The sequence below is a fragment of the Pteropus alecto genome, unplaced genomic scaffold (genome assembly GCF_000325575.1).
Source record: "Pteropus alecto unplaced genomic scaffold, ASM32557v1 scaffold101, whole genome shotgun sequence".
NCBI classification, from domain to species: domain Eukaryota; kingdom Metazoa; phylum Chordata; class Mammalia; order Chiroptera; family Pteropodidae; genus Pteropus; species Pteropus alecto.
Window position 1 is genome coordinate 6,171,656 of NW_006432945.1, and position 19,873 is coordinate 6,191,528.

Below are 19,873 nucleotides of genomic sequence, written 5' to 3' on the forward strand. Positions count from 1 at the left end.
AGTTGACTCTTCTTTTGCCCATCAGTCTAAGGACAGTTGTACCAGGCTTTGGATAAGGTCTGCCCAGAACGCGTAGTAATGGCTCTTGCTGTTCTACTAGGCACATCAACGTTGTAGTATTGATCTAAATAGAAGAGAAATCATTTTTTTTATTAAAAAGAAAACAAAACACTTGAATTTAAAAATAGATTATGTTGATTTTATACTCAAAGGCTGTGTTTATTATTTTATTATCAAAAATGTTTATAATTAATTTGAACTTTCTGACAAAAAGAAAACCAATTGCCTTGACAGATTAACATTTCACTACCTTTTAGTAAAATTAGGTGTAACTCTTTCAAAGTAAGAATTTGAGAAAACTAAGTTATTTTTAAAAATAATAATTCACTTGGGTTTTATCCTTTTAAAAAATTCTAATGTCATTTATATAAGCACAATAACTTAGATTTCTGGATTTTTCAAAGAAGTGTCTTAGGTAATATAATTTGATTAATAAAATTAGTTTCTCAGGAACTTCTTTCTGATCTCATATGGTCTGTGTAATGATGCAAATCCGTGTAACTATGGCAAACAAGGTGATAGAAGTAAAATAATATTTTCAGTAGCAGTTTTACTCAAGTAATTGGATTTTTTATTATAATAGGCTTTCATGAAGGATAAGACAGAATTCAATTAAAATCCTTTCAATTTAATGTGAAAGTAAAGTGAAAATTTAAACTTCACCTTCTTTAGAACAATTAGAATAAGTATTAGAGTTCAACTTCTCCCCTCCAGTCATCATTGAACACTTGATGTTTTTGTTTTGATTATATTTATATTTCAGAGATTAGGTCACACCTTCGGGAAGCTGTTAAGATTTTACTGAACTTACCCTTAGAGAAGGCATAATAATCGTAGCCATCGGGTTTTCTGAGGTTGGGCAGAGCTATAGCTGAAGTAACCACACTCGGAAGTCCTCTCCACAGTGAACTCACTTTAACTTCGTTATGGAGGAAACCTGTAGAAGGCACTTTTTAAAGATATCAGACTGGAAGGCAATGTACCTTATCGGGAAGAGCAGCTACTGAGTCAGACAGACTGGGCCTTAATCCCAGGTTAGTCGCTTGGTAGCTCTGACACCCTGGGTGTGATTTAACTTCGGCGCCTCAGTTTTTGCCCTGTCTGACCTGCGGTGACTACCTACCTTTAATCACTACTTTGCGGATTATAGACTTGTAAATCATGTTCTTGGTAAGAGATACTTAATAAATGGTATTTATTATAATTAACAACATTCAAACTGCATTCCTTACCCGCAAAGAGAAAGAAAAGACCTTCGATCATTTACTGAGGCAAATTGATGCTTTGTGTCATAAGCTTAAAGGATTAGGGCTATTTGGTGATTATATTTAATAAGCTTTACATTATAAGAAACTATTATATCTACTCGAGGTATAAGAATTTTTAACAGTAAAAAACGTTACCTTTGTCTTGATAGAGGACTCTGACGGGCTTGTATTGAATTCTGATAGCCTGAACTTGTGCAGGTCCGATGGCCCGCTCGAAGCGCCGGCGCCTCACCTGTGTTACCTCTCCATACACTGGGTAGTTGATGGTGGGCCTTCTTCCAGTGCATTTTCTGGTGGGTTCCTGCTTATAAGTATACTGCTGAATTCTGCCACCTGTTGCATATTAGAAAATCACATAGAATACGAAAGTTAATTTTAATCCCCCCAAAAAAGATGGAAAGCTTTTACAAGGTGGAGGGGGAAAGGTTTTTCATAAAGCATGTCTAGACATTAATAATGGCTATTTAGTCAAGGGTGTTATAAAAGTAATTACTAAATCTTGAAATGCTTGTTGAATGAATAAAGCCAACAAGTTGCAGTTATATGTTTAACTTTGAAAGTAAATGATGACATTTTTGATGTCAATGCAAAAAACAGGCAAAGCTGCTATTTGCATGTTGAGATTGAAATACTTTTTACTGCCTTCAATTTTTTTTATTGAAAATATTTGACTTCAGCCATTAAAGATGTATTTTGACAGTAAACTCAGTAGTAAATGGAAATATTGAATAAAATTTCCCTGGCAAAATCAATTCTTGAAAGTTTTGAAATTTTGTCAATTATGTAACATACCTCTCTTGAAAAAATACACAGATTCAGGTCTGTCCTTATATTTAGCTATTGAGAGAGCTGCCACTATTTTTCCATTTAATCCTCCAAATCCTTTTACAATTTGTTTAGGATACCCTGGATCTTGTCTATCATTGGTGAAACGCCAGTACTGAGAATCCTGATAATTTAAAAGAGGAAATGATGTTAACAGCTTTGTGGAAAAATAAGGTTATGAATTCTTTCTTAGATTTAAGCGTAAGGAGAACATTTTAGCTTAAGTGTTTGATTAAGTTGACCATTAAAGTTACCAAATTGTTAACCTTTATTGAATTTTGATGATAGAACAGTTCATTAAAATAAGAAACCCTGCTGAGTAGAGATTAAGCTGATTAATGTTTTTGTAATAAAGAATGAATGTTTGCTGATTTCTCTCACAAAGATTTTTTTTTTTCTTACCTTAAAAAAGAAAGTTTTCCCTTCACAGTTGCACCTGGTGAAAACAGTATCAATAGGGGAAGGGATACCCCAGACGTCAGTAATTCTGCGAGGTGGAGATGGTGGACTGAATGGATTTAGCATCCAGAAATAATGACCTAAAATTGAAAGTGATCAGCCAGTAAACTGAATGAATACTAAAACCTATCCTAAAAGAAACCAAAGTGGAAAAAAAAAATTTAAGTAATTTACCATAAAAACGTTGAATGGGTTAACAAGCATTCTATGACTAGAAATTAATGAGAACTATACTGGTACAGAAGGTACTATTTGAATATTTCTGAGAGTGGATATTTCTCAAGTCTGAAATTTAGCATAACCTTTGAAATATTTTAGTATTCCAGTTTCTCTAAAGAACATGCTGACTTTGTAAATTATACAGAGTCACATTTCTCTTCAGTTTTTTATCTTTCAGAATTAAGGAGTCATAGTTAAGTGACCCCTAAAATCTCTATAGCCTTACTGTACAAATCTGTGATTTACTTCCTTTAGGATTTAATCTAAATGTAATTTAAGAGGACTGGACTAGCAGTCAGTATGGCAGAGAATTAACACGTAATAACTGTTACTCTTCCACAGAGTGTAACACTTGAACTCATCACAATCATGATGTTATTTTCAAATAAAATAGAGCAGGGAAAACAAATCCTGTTGTAATTTCACATGATATGAAAATAAAATTCGAACTACCTTTTAATTCCTAAAGGTAGGAAAAATCAGTATCAGTTCAAACGCTTTTATTTTTGTTTGTTACTTTAACATGTCTAAGTCTGTTATTCCAGTGTTTTGGTAATTACTCAGGTTCTCATAATATTGTGTGAGGTAAGTTTGTCAATCAGGTTCCCCTCGAGAAAGCTCAACCCAAACTACCATCTCCTATGGCTTTGGTTCTCATAAATGCCAAGATCAAAATGATGAGCAGAAGAAGAAACATGCACATTGCTCACCTCGAAATGCGACTAATGTCCCATTGCGCAAAGTAGTCAGTCCATCTAACGGCTTACCGTTGCATATATTAGTCTCGTCTAAAACATTAACAAAAAATTAAGTCAGTACAAAACAAAATGAGAAAAGTGTTTATGTTCTTTGCATATCCTCCCGCAGGGTTCTATTTCCTCTGACAACTTTCCTAAGCTCTTGAAGGGTGTATAGTTTGAGGTGCAGGTGTCTCAGAGGTGAAAGAAGAGAGATCATAATTGTTTTATTTGAAGGTGATATTTTAAAATTATATAAAAATAAATGATGAATTGGAATGGGCCAGGTTACCTGGTCTGCATGTAAATTAGACAATTATTGGATGTTTGATCTCAGTATGAAATTCTCTTTTTCAGTTCTGATTGCCCTTTAGAATTGATTTGGAAAAGAAATACCTCAGATTTTTACATTGCATTGGCTTTCTTTTAAGGATAAACTCTCAACTGAGTATTTTTGACATTCTGCACACTGGCTCTGCTTGCAGACAGAGATGCACTAAATTCCTAACAATCATTCAGCTTACCTACAGAGAAGCCATAAAACTTCACAAGTTACCAAGTTCAAGGTTCTAGATAATATATATATATCAACAGAGTGATACTAAATCAGGGCATTCTGTTTCTGGTAGATTTAACTTAACATTACCAGTTTAAAAAATGAAAGCAACTGATTCTCTTTACCCGAAAGCATGGGGTTGAAGTCCATGCCTTGACTGGGTCCTCTCACGATGAAATCACTGCCCGGAATAACTATGGGAGTTAACACATGGGGCCTGAGAATTATGGGAGGCTCTTCTCCTTCATCTGCATCTTCACCTTCATTCTTCGGATTTTCTTCAACTGTCTCTGAGTTAGGAGCTTGGTTAGGGCCGGTGGTGGTTTGCAGTATGCCCTCCCCTGAAGGGGCAGAGTTCGGTGTAGGCACTGTCGACGAAGTCATCTTTGGGGGACTTGGCGTAGGCTTTGGTTGTCTCACTTTAGGTGTAGTGTTTGGCTTTTTGGTAGAAGTGAGTATTTGGGGTGCTTCGGTTGGGTTTGGGAGGTCAGTAGTTGTCACTTTAGAATTAGTAGCTGTATCTTTTGCTGTAGCTGTCGTTACTTCAGATGTATCCATGGTCTCTTCGGTTGTGGTAGTTGTCTTTTTTGTTGCAGTCATTACTTTGGGTGCGACAGTTGTTTCCTCATGAGCAACTTCGGATGATGTGGTGGAATCCTTGGCTGTGGTAGACATTGCCTGCACGGTTGTACTTGTCATTTTGGATTCAGTGGTTTTTTCTTCTGTCGGGGTTGCTGTCTCTTTTGTTGTACTCTCAGATGCAGTGGTTGTAATTTTAGTTGTGGTGTGTGTGCTTTTTTCTGTTGTCTTATCCTTAGCTGTGGTAGTCATTGCAGGCTTGGTCACTTCAGAAGTGATTGTAGTCTTGGTTGTAGATACAGCAAGCTCCTTGGGACTGTTTTCAAGAGCCTTTGGTGTGGGTTTTGCAGGAAACTCGGGTGTTGATGCATCAGGGTTCTTGGTTGGAATGGGAGGCTCCATGGTGGTAGCTGGAGTAGAGGCCTCTGAAGTGGTTGGAACAGGTGTCTCAGGAGAAGTTGGAGTGGGGTCCTTGGGAGTGGTGGGCGCTGGCTCTTTGGGAGTGGTGGGCGCAGGCTCCTCGGGAGTGGTGGGCGCAGGCTCCTCGGGAGTGGTGGGCGCAGGCTCCTCGGGAGTGGTGGGCGCAGGCTCCTCGGGAGTGGTGGGCGCAGGCTCCTCGGGAGTGGTGGGCGCAGGCTCCTCGGGAGTGGTGGGCGCAGGCTCCTCGGGAGTGGTGGGCGCAGGCTCCTCGGGAGTGGTGGGCGCAGGCTCCTCGGGAGTGGTGGGCGCAGGCTCCTCGGGAGTGGTGGGCGCAGGCTCCTCGGGAGTGGTGGGCGCAGGCTCCTTGGGAGTGGTGGGCGCAGGCTCCTTGGGAGTGGTGGGCGCAGGCTCCTTGGGAGTGGTGGGCGCAGGCCCCTTGGTGGTGGTGGGAGCAGGCCCCTTGGTGGTGGTGGGAGCAGGCCCCTTGGTGGTGGTGGGAGCAGGCCCCTTGGTGGTGGTGGGAGCAGGCCCCTTGGTGGTGGTGGGAGCAGGCCCCTTGGTGGTGGTGGGAGCAGGCCCCTTGGTGGTGGTGGGAGCAGGCCCCTTGGTGGTGGTGGGAGCAGGCCCCTTGGTGGTGGTGGGAGCAGGCCCCTTGGTGGTGGTGGGAGCAGGCCCCTTGGTGGTGGTGGGAGCAGGCCCCTTGGTGGTGGTGGGAGCAGGCCCCTTGGTGGTGGTGGGAGCAGGCCCCTTGGTGGTGGTGGGAGCAGGCCCCTTGGTGGTGGTGGGAGCAGGCCCCTTGGTGGTGGTGGGAGCAGGCCCCTTGGTGGTGGTGGGAGCAGGCCCCTTGGTGGTGGTGGGAGCAGGCCCCTTGGTGGTGGTGGGAGCAGGCCCCTTGGTGGTGGTGGGAGCAGGCCCCTTGGTGGTGGTGGGAGCAGGCCCCTTGGTGGTGGTGGGAGCAGGCCCCTTGGTGGTGGTGGGAGCAGGCCCCTTGGTGGTGGTGGGAGCAGGCCCCTTGGTGGTGGTGGGAGCAGGCCCCTTGGTGGTGGTGGGAGCAGGCCCCTTGGTGGTGGTGGGAGCAGGCCCCTTGGTGGTGGTGGGAGCAGGCTCTTTGGGGGTAGTGGGTGTAGGCGCCTTAGTGGTGGTGGGAGCAGACTTTGGAGGGGTGGTGGGAGCAGTTGTAGTTTCAGCTTCAGATGTAGACTTGGCACCTTCGGATGTGGCAGTTGTTTTCTCTGCGCTTCGTGTCTCTTTAGCTGAAATGGTCTTCTCTGTTGCACTAGCCGAAGTCTGTTTCCTTGTTACAGAAGTCTCTTTAGTTTCAACCGTTGTCTCCTTATTGACTGTTGAAGTTGTCTCTTTGGTTGTTTCAGATTTAGATGGAAGACTGGGTTTAGAATTTGTTGTTGTTACTGTTGTCGTGGTCTCAGAAGTTGTGGTAACCTTATTGCTTTGGGTGGTAGGACTGTCAGGAGTTGGGGTGATCTTGACATCGCCAGTGTCCTGTCCACTTCCATCTTCATCTACAACTGCTGGTTCTGGGGTAGGTTTTTTTTTAGGAGTTTGTTTCTTCTTGTTATCGTTTACTAAAGAAAAAAATACATCTTTTATTTTGGGGTAGTTTTTTTTTTTCTTTAATAGTGACAAAGATCTCATTCTTATTGACTAGCTGTATGTCTCTAGACAGGTTGCTAACCTCTAATATGTCTATTAATTTATTGTAAAATGTTAAATACGCTATCTTATTGGGATATTTTAGGGAATGACAGAGATAAGGGATGAAAAGCATGAGTAAAACTCTGTACAATTAATACATGGAAACAAGTGGCAAATTTGAAATTACCAACATGATCAATCACACCAATTCATCTCTTTATTAAAGCTCTTTGCTTTTCACTTTTTCCACTCTTGGACCTCATTGCTCAGTGCCCCTTCCTTCCTCCTGGAAACCTGGTTCCAACACCCTGTTGCTTCACTGCACCAACTGCCTGAGAGGCCTCTAAAACTACATCCAAGGAATCTGCTCCAGTCACCCCCGTAGCCCCTGCTGAGCCCTGTTTCCATACACGGCTGTTAGCTGTTCTTTTTTCTCTGCCCAGACCCAAGAGATGGAAGAGATTAGGATGCCATGGCAGCAAAAAGACCCTATTTAACAGGACTTCCCACAGCAGCTACCCCATAGGTAAACTACAGAGCCCAAGGGGCGCATCACTGAGATGGGTTCTACGTAGCAAATGTGTATTGCAATTGTATTGTGCGCAAGACTTTCTGGATGACTCAAAGATTAAATATCTGGCTATTCAGCTAGAGAGCAGACTTCAGGGAAAATCATAACTGCCCAGGAAATAGAGTTCTTTAAAAGCAGTATCCCAAATCCAGTATTTCCTGGGGAAAGAAAATGTAGTTTAGAATTTCAGGAAATAATAAAAAGCAGAACAAAGGGAACCTCTTTTTAGGAGGTAATAGCCTATCTGTAATAAATTCACTATTACAGAAAAATCAGCCAGATACATAATTAGGAAAATAATAAAGAGGTTCTGTAAGATGTGAATAATCTTGCCTTTCTCAGAGAGGTATATGAGCATTTAATGAACTAACATTTAAAACAGCATGTAAAGCAGTATATGATTGTAAATAAAATAAAAGAAATCTGGAGAAGGAAAAATGAAAACATAAGGAAGATAGAGGAAGAAGAAATGTTATTGGGTAGACAAGAACTGAAATAGAAAACCATAAATAATCATCTTTGGCGCCATCTTGTGGTTCCACAGTCGCTGCTATGGCATCTTATATCCTTTGCTTTAAAGAGTGGTTTCTTAGCTGCTTGGCACTAATTTCCTATAGGAAGTTTTCATTGGTATCTTCTAAAATAATTTTTATGAAGTTATATAACCCCTCAAATATTGAAATGTCCTCAAATCATTCTACCAACACTCATTACTTTTAGATAATTATTGTTAACATGGCATTGATATAGTCTTTGATCTTTATCAATGCTCAAACCTTTGGGTTTCTTCTTTAATTCTCTATTAGCAGCTGAATTTTTGGAAGACTTGAATTTCCGAATAGTTGAAGAGGAAGAGGAAGAGGAGGAAGACTCTTGATTTTCAGAAACTGAATGTTCTATAAATCAAATAAAAAGTTTGATCACACCAATTGTGATTTAAAGCAAAAAAAGAACTGCCAGTCCAAATACAACAAGAAATGCTACTTATTGGTCTAAAAATGTCTGTGTTCTGCTTTACTTTATCAGTAATATGATCAACTGTTCCTCTAATTTGTCAGTTAAAAGCAAGTCATCTGAGCTTATCACAGATACTAACAATATATATAACTTCCTCTCGACTTTCCCATATCTTATATAATCTAATTATTCTGTAAAAAAGATCATTTTTTTTCTTACATTAAGACTTCTGATTATTTTAATCTAGACCCCCATACTGGTTTCAGTAAATAAGGAAAGTAAATATCTGAGGGTTTATACCTTGGCTTTAACTTTGACTTAAAACAAGTAAACAGAAAGTATAATGAGACTTTAATGACTCATAAGATTACCCTGTTCTATGAAGAGTCTTATAAAAGCAATCCACCTACAGTTTATTTCATCTCAGAAAACTCCTTCTGTTAAATCTGTCATCTTCCTACCTTCCATTATTTCCTCTGATTCTACAACTTTCTTAGTCTTCTTCTTGTTTGTTGATTTGGGTGAACGTTTGGTTGTTGATTTGGGTGAACGTTTGGTTGTTGATTTGATGACCTGAGAAGCATCTGCAGGCGGAGGTGCGGTCTTTGAAGATGGTGGTGATGTGGGGTTATGCACTGAGTCCAAGCAAGACAGGTCAGTTAACATCTTGTTTATATTCATCAGCAACTCTAACTGTGAAAGGCATGGATGCATCTGGCTTCATGAATAGATGCTGGTGAAAACCAGTGCAGGCAGACTGTAGTCCAACACTAATTACTAGATGCATTGCTATAGAATATTGGTTCTCAAATGACTAAAAGTGATGACATGGAGCAAAGGCTCAGGGGTCAGAAGACCTGAATTCTAGTCCTAGGCCTGCAAGGCTACATCTACCATTGTGACCCATTTTGAACTTTGCTTTCTTGTCTGCAAACTGAGATGTTAATTCTAGATGACTTCTAGAGGTATTTGCCTGTCTAAAAAATACTTTATAAAATCCATCCCTTATGCTTGCTTTCTGAGATGATAAAAATAATTACTGCATGTGGGTGATAGGTATCTGTGCTCTCGAGAAGAGAAATATGATAATTACATTTTTCATGTTCATACTCATTTAAATCAAATGATGCCAATTTTCCTTTCATTTTTTTAATTATAGAAGTTCTACATTTTATACCTTCCCATTATGTTTTTCTCAAAATTTGTCGCCCTTTTCCAAGTTTAACAACTATTTATGGTGTGATGTGTATCTTCTAAATGTTTTATCTCTCCCTTCTCCCTCCTCTTTTCATATCCAGAAGAGAGAATACGGGACATGTTTCGGACATTAGGAACCAGAAGAAAAAGAGAGGGATTTCTGCAAGATTAGGAAGCAGAGAATAGTGGGGACACGCTGGGTAGTGGGGACTTGTGATAAATCCTGCTGCTTTTAGCAAGCATCCCCTCAAACTCCATTGCTGCAGTCTCCATGAACTGACGTACATCTCCCTCGTACTCCTACCCAACAAAAACACCAAGTACCTCAATTTGAGAAACAGTTCTGCCACATATCAGCCAGTGACCTTGAGCAAAACTCTTAACCTCTTAGACTGTTTTCTCAGCCACATTCATAGCTATGATTCTTTCAATTCCTGAAATGTCATGACGTTGAGATATATAGATGCCTACAACCAGTATCCATAGCAATCTTGAAATAACTGAGTGGTGAGTTGCAAGATAGTTTGGTTGTCATTTTTTTTAAATGAAGTATTGAAGCTCTAGGTAGTTCCCTTCTTTTCAGTTGGGACCCTGACTGATCATCTCTGTGAATTCTGTAAATGAAGCACTACCTTCATTTTTTTTCATTGAGTTCTACATAAACCTCAGGCAATCTTTATAGCATAAAGCACTGTCTTTATGAACAGGTTCTCTCAATGCTTCAGCATTCTCTACCCATTCTCTCTCCCCATCCATCCTCTGCCCAAAATAAATTCTTATTTTCTGTCACACGGCCAAAACAATTATCAGGGCAATGAGTAAATATGCAGCAGTCATCATGGGTCTTTTGAAAGCTATGGGAATTTTGTGCTCTGAGTTTTGATTATAAGGGTGTTGTCTCCTTTCGTTTTAGAACGCTTTCCAATAAAAATATTGAACAGTTAAGAAATGTCCCTCAGCTGTGCCGATTAACAGTTTTCCACCCCATTTCCCGAACTGTTTGAAAGAAGCAGGAAGTGCAGCCTTGTTTAAATAAAATGATAAGATTATGCAAGCAATGCTTGTTTTCACTTTTATCTTCCTAAATATTCTTGTTTTAAGAAAGTAGGATTTCAGAATGAACATTTGGTTAAAAAACAAAACAAACAAACAAAAACAATATCAAAGTATCTTTTTTAAATCTGTTTTTTGTAAAATTGAGAGGGTTTTATTCACTCTCAGAGTACTCCTTGGAAACCTACAACCAGAGAAGATTTTAAAAGTGGGACAGTCCCTTTTTATTGACTCTGTCATGCACAGGCACTCAGCGAGACCATGGAGGTGACTGTCAAGACAGGAAGAGACATAAAACAGACAGTTAACAACTCTGTAGGTTTGCCTGTAAATTTAGTGTCTTTACCTAACTCATAAATTTACTAGAGAAGCTGAAAGTGTTGATTCTCTCAATTATACACTCAAAAACATTAAAGGCAGCTCAAAGGACAGTTGACTTGGTGGCGTCAGCACCATTCGGGTGAGACAAGAAATCATCAAGGGAGTCGGTTACTGTTGATTTAACCTGAAATTGAACCACACCTGAAGAAAAAAAGCATATACACTCGAGGCCCTGTCCTCTCTGTTACTTAACCAGTGACCTCTAGTGCTCCCGGAGCCTGGCCAAGCCAGGGAGCGCTGTCGGAAGAGGCTTTCCTTCTTTAATTCATCTTGGAGAAACAAAATTAATATGAAACAGCTCGCCTGTTAGTAAAATCACGGCCTTAGATGGACTGCGCGTTAGACATTATTCGCGGAGCTAAGACAGGTGCACAGATCCGGCTGCGCCGAGAAGCGCCGACCGGTACTGTGATTGATGCTTACCTTTTGCACAGAAATCCTCATAATCTGAACAGCACTTGCCGTACTTCATACATTGTGCGTCACAGTCACACTCCCGCCCTCTTGCAAAGGACTCGAAGCAGCGGCCTTTACAGGAAAGCTCTACCCAGAGCGAAACAAAACATGACGGATTATTGATGAGGCACCCGCTCCCGTGGATGGAGCGCCATTTCCCACCTTCTTGCTGACTTGAGCTCCGAAAGTGCCTTTCTAAGTCCCTTATTTGGAACTTGGAAAATGGACGGTTTCCCAAGCAGAGACAGCCCAAGTCAAGAAAGAAATGTGGTGACTTAGGGAAACCTTCCTTGCCCTTCGATGCTCCAAGAGACACCCCAACGCTGCCTGAGTCCTTTACGTGTATGGACAATGGAAAACTGGGAAATGTCTCCATAGTAAACTGCCCTTCCTAAGGAAACCCTCCATCCTCTCCTTCTCACACCACTGCTTCGTAATGGGTTTTTGTTAATTTAACATTCAGATCCTACAGCAATATATTCCAAGGAGCTGGCTTAATATAAATGGGTCACCGTTTTGGCAGAGACTTTTGTTATGACAAACTGGGCAAGGTGTGGAGTTGAAAGATTTTAGCCTAATCCAAGGCATGGACTATGTAAGGGAGGCCTGCTTATTTTTTTAAAAAAGCCTTGGTTAGAGGCACAGGGGCTCCACTGAGGCCTGTTTGAAATAATTACCTTATACAACACATAATACTGTACAACAATATACTTATCGACTATATGCAAATTCTAAAGCGATTATAACATAAACGATTTTCATTATAATTTTCATAAATTGAATATGAAGCGGTTCTGTGTTAACATCAAAATGGCCCAAAATGTTTTCAAGAGAAATACTACTCATAATTTAAAATTCAGATCCTTGATTGAAAGTCATCATTAAACACTAATGCTTCATCTTTAAAGTGCCTTTTGTCAAGTAATTTAGAAACATGTTAACATAAAAAAACCCACAAAGTCAAGTAGTAAACAAGCGTATTTTATGTCCATGGATTCTTTTGCTGTAACTGTTGAAGGGCCCTATCACTAAACAATTACATCTCCGATTGGTAGTAAATAATTACTCATTACTATTTACCTAATAACTACTGAGTCATAGTGTTAAGTCTATTTAAAATAAGACATTTTACTTGACACTCGTCAATAACTCTGTGCAAGTGACAGATTTCCAGGCTTCCCTTCCCCCCACCCCACCCCCAATCACAAGCTTTGACACCACACCTAGGTACAGCACACGCAACATTTATGCAAGTGATGGGAAAGGCACTTAAACAAAAAGAAGTGAAATAGTGTGAAAACAGCACAGCAGGGGGGATGAAGGAGCTCTCAAGAACAGTGTTGCTTGACAGGACACCAGCTCTCAGGACTTACCCACAGTGCAGACTTTCTTGAAATCAGGGCAGCACTCCATGTAGTGTTGACAGTTATAATCACAGTTGCAGGGGGCATCTCTAGAATACCCTTCCCCACATCTCCCTGCACAGCTTGGTAAATCTAAAATTATACAATATAGTGTAAACATGGCCAAACCACTGTACCGGAAGGGAGGGATCTAACGAGAGGGACAAAGCCACTTGGTGAGAGAGAATTATTTTGTTGATTGGAAAAGGTTGGGAATGATAGTTAGCTGTAGGTTCAGGTGATCTTTGCCTGATCTTTTATGTGACCTCGATCATGCCACTTTATTCTTTACTAGACTGAGAAGATAAATACACTTTTAAAAATCAGACAAAGTAATAGCTGTGCACTTCTCGGGGAGCGTGGCAGCTACAGCTCTACTGATGCTGCCTCTCAGATGATGGCTAGTCGCCATGATTTGAGCATCTCTGTGCTGGGCACTGAGTCATACACTATCTCTAAGGCTTATGAAAATGTTGCTAGGAGAGTATGAGTAGCTTCTTTTTAGAGTTAAGGAAGCTGAAACATTGAAATTTTAATAACTTGCTCAAGGGCACACAGCTGGTGAATAGACCCAGTATATACGTATTGCAGATCAATCAATACCCTTTAATTATTTGCATTGACTTCGTTCACCCTGACAAGTGTCTTGATTTGCATAATAAATTACATGGTCATCTTAAGTTAACAGCCCACCTCGAATTCTGATATATCTGATTCTAAAGCCTGAACTTTTTCCTTTTACCCAATCACATGGCCTCTCATTTTTGATGATGAGTTTAAAGTAAGCTGGTTATGCCTTACTAGGCTTTCTCTTCCTCTGATTGGTGGGGATCAGTGGGTTCTTTAAATGTTGGGGGAATCAGATGCTTACAACTACTGCTAAAGCGAGTATAGAATAGATTACTCTTGAAATAGCGTCTGGACATGAATATAAAGGTCATGAACAGAGTTATTCTTGGTAAAACAAAACAAAAACAAGAATAAAAGCATAATTATCTTTGAATATATTTTTTAAATCATTTGGAAAACACCTTGAGAACCTCCCTGAGAGATAACCACAGAAACGTAACAATTGAATCCATCTCTGGAATAGAAATTGACAGGTGCAATGTCTTAAATCCATAGAGGGACTTTGAAACACACTGAAAAAAATCTCAAAATAATGAGTCCAGGAAGGTCAAAGTCTTAATATGCAAATAAAATAGCAAATATTAGGACACCTTTCAGAACTTTTTGCATACATATGTGCACAATACACACAAAATGCATATATAGTGTATGTATATAAATACATATATTATATATAAAGAAAAAAAGGTGAAGAGGATGAGAAGGCAAGAAAAGCAGACAAGACGACATTAAAAGATTATTCTTTTCCAGTTAGCAGATTTCTGAAATAGGAAATCAAATGTCTTTACAGGAAAAGTTTACTTTCCTATATTATATGTCTGTCCTGCTTTTACCGTTATTAATTTTAACAGCTAATTTTCAATTCATTTATTTAAAGGAAAGTAAAGCCATTTTAGTGAACAATCCATTTTATTTCAAGGGAAAGGTGGGTTAGGAAGTACACCCACTGTTGTGAACCTCGAAATTTTACTATGAGATTGCTGACAAGTCGGGAGACATCAGAGTAATCAATCCTCATTCCTTAGCAAATATTTATATTTGCTTTCATGCATTTCCCATCTTTTCTTATCTAAGCGATATTGAAACTATGTCCATGGCAGGGAGTTATCTCTCATGCTCAGGTTCATAAGAATTTTGATTATTTTACTGGAAATGTCTATTTTATAAATGTAATTTCACCATAACAATCATGCACCTAATAAAAAATGACATTCACATCTGTGTAAGTTCGTATCTGGATGAATACTCCTTATAAAAGAGAGCACTTCTAAGGTTAACAAAATGCCATTTGAAACACTGCAGATGTTAATTGTAACATGACATCTATATTTACATCATGCCCAAACAAGTTATTTATCAATAATTTATTTGATGTAAGAGACTAGTTAAATTTCTTTGTAAACATGTAGATAAAAATTATGTTCTATTTAAATACTGTTATTTTGGTTAATCTGATGATATTGTATTGTTCCAGTGTTATCTGTATATTTTTAAATTTTTAGAGAACCACGGAGATAAGTACAACAATTATTCTATAGGAGAACTCAAAACTTCTTGAAAGATTTCATAATACATGAGAAAAAAAGTGACAATTCCGAAACGCTTACGAATATGTTAATTGTGCTTTACAAAATTTTAAGGTCGTACTCCGCATTATACTTAAACAAATATACGATTTTAGAAATCTGTTTCATTTGTTGTCATAAAAGTTGGAACGGAATGATTAGCAATAGTTGTGAAATAAAACTATTTTTGATGATTACGTTACCTTGAGAAGAAACTTGCTGAATCAAGAAAAGAGAAAGCAACGGCAACAAGTAAATGGGAAGTGCTTTCCACTCCATGGTTGTTTTCAGGTACCGAACTCTCGCTGAAAAGAAAAAAACAATAGAAGTATGAGAAAAGTACTCTTTAACCTCGCCTCTAACTTATGCTTCTGCTAAAAAGTGTGGGTAACTTTTAAAATGCAATTTAATGATAAAACCATCCCATTCTTGAAACAAGACTTTTTAAAGTAATTAGCTTTAATTCTATAATAAATATTTGATCATTAGATTAAATCTTATGCAGACAAAATAATCAAGTCGCCATTTCACTCATGTTACTGATGATTTTAAAACTTTAGAATTCCCCGGAATAGAACGCCGACTTATCTTAAAACTCTATTCACATTAAAACACGTACTTACAATACAAGGTTTAAGTCCTATCTTGGGGAAAAAATAACCAGCTTCAGTAAAATCTAATTTAATAAACACAGGAGTTATTGTTCCAACTTTCCCTTAACTATCAATATAAATTCATAAGCTTCCAACAGGTGTATTGCATTAATGTGATATTTTTTCAAACCTTTTCAGCTACTATCCTTATAAATCGTTTTCAAATACCTTTAATAAAGTTTATCCCTATTGAAATGAAAACACATTTAATTCCACGAAGCAAGTTAACTTTGACACTTACCCGTAAAATGATAGATGAATTTCTCCAAAGTCCTGGAAGTCTTATATATCAGTGCAAACACATTGGGATGAACCAATTAGTCCAAAGGTTAGACAAAAATCAACAGTGTTGTCACCGAGATCAAACTTTCCTCATTTATTGGAAAGGAGCCCAGACGACTAGACTTAGGCAACATCTGGAAAACACTTCCATTAAGAAAAATGACTACTACAAAATAAATTTAGATTTATTGGCCCAAATACACTTCTAATTTCTAAGTGAAGTGAACAAATTGTTCTGAGATGGGAAATCACACTGGCAGGCTTCGACTTGGGTATCGAGGCAGCAACCTTAAAATGTCAAATCCTGGTATCATTTCTTTCTTTTTTCCTCCAGTTAATCTAGCAAAGAGTGGTTTTGTAATTTATCCAGTGTTCGTTTGTGACATATATTTTCTGAACTTCCACTCTTAAATCAAATGTACATTTCTTTTCTTGAGTATATTTATTTTCATGGAGCACAGAATATCTGCACAGAAATGACCTATGGGTGAGTGATATACACTGGATTTTCTAGGATTCTTTACCATGTAAAAATCTGCTTAAAAATTGTATTGCTGTCTCCTTTAGTTCCTTTATTTAAGCCCAGTGGTGTTTGGAAAAGGTCTTATTAAATTACTAATTTAGGTTCCTTGCCACAGAGAAAATATGAGCTATCAACCTTATAGAGCTGAGTCAGCTCAGCTCAAGGTTTTCCCCATTTTGATAGGCAGTGTTTCTATCCTACCCACCTACCTAAGGCCTTGCTTGTGGCCTAGCACCTCCCTGAAACCTTCTCATATCAATCCAAACTACATCCAGGGTCATAGTCAACAAAATGTACTCCATTTTATTAACATTATCTGTTTATCTGTTTCCTTCCAACTCCCACCCACCCCCCAACCTCCCCCACGAATATGAACACATGCCAAGGACGGCCAACATCTATGTCTTAATTCTATTGCCCAAACCTAGTCCAGTGCTTCCAGGGGCTGTGTTTAATATATGCTCGTTGAAACAAACTGTTGTAACCTGGATGCCACCGTGTACTGTATATGTGGCAGGTGCTGCATTTAATTACCACAAAATGCCTTTGATTTGAATATAATCGTCCACACTTTCCAAATAAGGTGAAGACCCACAAATGAAGAAATCTGTGACTTATAAGGACTCATAAGGAGTAGGAGCCAGAGTAAAGATTTGAACCTGCCTCTTTTTATTTTAAGTTCTATCACATTTCCATGATATTCAGCTTCCTTTTGAAGAAGCCATCACTTCAGTACTTAATCTTAGTACTAAATTTTACTCCTTCATGTGTATATGTGGGTTTATGAAATGGTGACCTTTGTAAAGACAGAAATTATAATATAAGCATCTCTTTTGTTCCTGCTATGCTTATTCTGGGCTAAATATATAATGTATAAGGATCTGTTCACCTCTAAGCAACCTCCTTCCTCTAGGAACTCCCATTTTTAGGGGTATTTCTCATTCAGCCGCTTTTATATACGTGATCTTGTCACATCAACCACAGCCAATAAGATTATCAGTAGAAACTGAGCCAATATGTTTTCCTGTTCTGGAAATTTAGATCGGCGAGTCAGAGATTACAAGTCTGTCTATGTAGATGTTAAGATGTAAACTTCTGTCCATGGTCTAAGTAGAGCAAGTCCTTCAGAATAAAGAGAGAGACATGAATGAGAGAGAGTTCTGATAGCTTCCTAATTCTTGTTTGCTCTTTGTTCCTGAGACCCAGATGCCTTCTTACACTGTATCTTTAAAGAAGAATCCCCCTTTGGGGCTGAAGCTGGCTAAAGATTCTTCCTGTTATTTAAAATCACTAAGCAATATATACTAGATATATAAAAGATCCTGGTGGATGGAATTGAATTCTCTTCTTAATTTTACTGAGGTCAAGAGGGAGAAGCATTATAACTTTTTAAAGTCAGGCCTTGACAGTGTTGTTCTCCTGTTGTTTGTTTGACATGCTGGAAATACCATGAATATCAGAGACAGATATACACATAGACACTCGTGCTTAAACCCAATACGAATTGCTTTCTGATTATTGCCTTTTAGAACTAACTACACTGTCATTTTTCTCCTTTAGACAAATTTATTATAACGATGGCAAATGACGTTCTTAAATTGGTTGAATAATCTGCTCTAGTAACATGTGTTCCTAAATCCAAGCTCTTGGCTTGGAAAACTGACAAATAAAACACACACACACACACACACTCACACACCGGCTATTATGGCCATTCCATTAACACATTCTCATTGTCATCAAATATGTTTTCTCTGTATAATAAAGTATGAATAAGGAAGAGAAATTTTTTTAAATGTCAAGTTCATGAGGTTTGACTTATAAATGCCCGCTTTGCACAATTCTATTAGGTAATGAGACTGTCTGGATAAATAAAGTTTTCCCTAAAGCATTGAAGCATTGTAATTTTTTCTATTAACTATATCTTTATAAACTGTACCAAATGCTCCATTCTGTGAATATTGGGCCATTTAACCTTCCTTGCTGATCACACAGCAATTGTTCCGTTAGGTTACACGTTCTGCCTTTGAGATTTCTTTTCTCATTAACGGTATTTACTTAATGTTCACTTAAATCTCATTTAATCGGAGTAAAATTATCGCAGCATTTGTTTTTGGGATGGGACAGGTGGGGAGAGTAAAGAGGTGGAAAGGATAGAAATAATATTGGATCCTATACTCATCTTCTAGGCATGATTTTTCACACATTTTGCCCTCATGAACCTCAGTTTCTGCACTTGGCAGCAACACAGTGCTGCCTTCAGAGGATATTCAAGTATGTTCAGGGATATTTTCTCTGCAATAAATTATCCCAGACTGTTGTGTCCTTCTACTTGTGCCCTGTCTCCATCCTTGCTGTTAGCTGTCACTTTGTCCCGTAGCCAGTGTTTCTGTACCTAGTGGTTTCTCTCCACCTTTCCAAGTCTTTGATGTGTTTCATTTCCTTCCATCAACAGCCTAGGAAAATCCGAAGCATGCCCAGGGAAAACCACAAGCTGGCTCTTCATTGCCCTAATTTTGCTCACGACACCAAGTTAGTGAACTGTAGACATAAAATAACTCCTCTCCTCTTCTCTCCTACGGAACAGAGACCAGGATTCAGAGGCTCCCTCTGTCTGTCCTGTTGATGGCATTTTCACAAACTGGAAAGGGTTGTGGGGTTTTTTTTTTTTCCTGGATGTTGATCAAAAGTATGACCATTAGATAAGGAAAATATTACTGTATTTGCTTTTGGAGATTGTGGCAGTCTGATAATTGTTCCCAAGCTTTTCTACCTGTTTCCAGCTGGAAGTTACCTTGCCCGGCTTCCGCTTCAGTTATGTGTGGCTACACGACTGTGTTTTCTCCAGTGAAAGGTGAATAGGAGGGAGATATGCAGCTTTCACTCCACTTTCCTAACAGGAAGTTGCTTGATCTGGATTTCCTCTTTTTCCACCTTCTCGCAGGCTGGAAGGCAGACATTGGAGACCAGCCTTGATCATGCAGACAAGAATGGCAGCCCAGAGGGTAGTATTCTTCATGGAGCACAGGTGCACTCCCTTTGCCTCTACTAGACAGGGAGTTGCATAAAAGGACATAAATCTCCATTTTATTTGAACACCTCTAATTTGAGGTCTTTTTGTTACATCAACTTAGATATTATCATAACATAGACATCCTGGGATATTCCCAAATATTTATAAGAATTGTATTCTAAAAATTAATTTGTATGCTAAGCAATAGTGTAAAAAAAACGAACTATTGGTAAAAACTATTGATATTGGAAAGGGAGCAAGGTAAACTATTTTTATTTGCATATAACATGATTGAATATCTAGAAAATCCTGAAGAATCTACACAAAGCTTAAAAACTGATGAACTTAGCAAAATCTTAGTATACAAGATCAATAACAAAATTTATATTGAGGCCACTTTAATGCATGAACTC

At 38.8% G+C, this 19,873-nt stretch overlaps 1 protein-coding gene across 5 annotated transcripts; it reads right to left on the bottom strand.

Annotated features, from left to right (window-relative positions):
* Positions 1-3: 3 nt before the first annotated feature.
* On the bottom strand, positions 4-15,283 carry PRG4 (proteoglycan 4). Of its 5 annotated transcripts, XM_006907733.2 has the most exons (12): positions 15,193-15,283; positions 12,765-12,887; positions 11,359-11,478; positions 8,766-8,939; positions 8,124-8,243; positions 4,250-6,706; positions 3,542-3,619; positions 2,556-2,692; positions 2,121-2,277; positions 1,464-1,661; positions 872-997; positions 4-124 (listed from the first exon to the last, which is right to left on the bottom strand). In XM_006907733.2, exons 1-12 carry the CDS (start codon positions 15,266-15,268, stop codon positions 27-29), a joined length of 3,864 nt encoding a protein of 1,287 aa, XP_006907795.1. In that variant the 5' UTR covers positions 15,269-15,283; the 3' UTR covers positions 4-26. The 5 variants fall into 5 exon arrangements, with proteins under 5 accessions (XP_006907795.1, XP_024899709.1, XP_024899708.1 ...); XM_025043941.1 differs by lacking the exon at positions 12,765-12,887; XM_025043940.1 differs by lacking the exon at positions 8,124-8,243.
* Positions 15,284-19,873: the final 4,590 nt, after the last annotated feature.

Excerpts from the sequence above, each read along its gene's own strand:
- PRG4 (XM_006907733.2), bottom strand. The coding sequence starts at position 15,268 with ATGGAGTGGAAAGCACTTCCCATTTACTTGTTGCCGTTGCTTTCTCTT. Across the intron at positions 2,693-3,541 it reads GACATTAGTCGCATTTCGAG|GTCATTATTTCTGGATGCTA; the intron begins GTGAGCAATGTG and ends TTTCAATTTTAG. Across the intron at positions 1,662-2,120 it reads TGTGTATTTTTTCAAGAGAG|GTGGCAGAATTCAGCAGTAT; the intron begins GTATGTTACATA and ends AATATGCAACAG.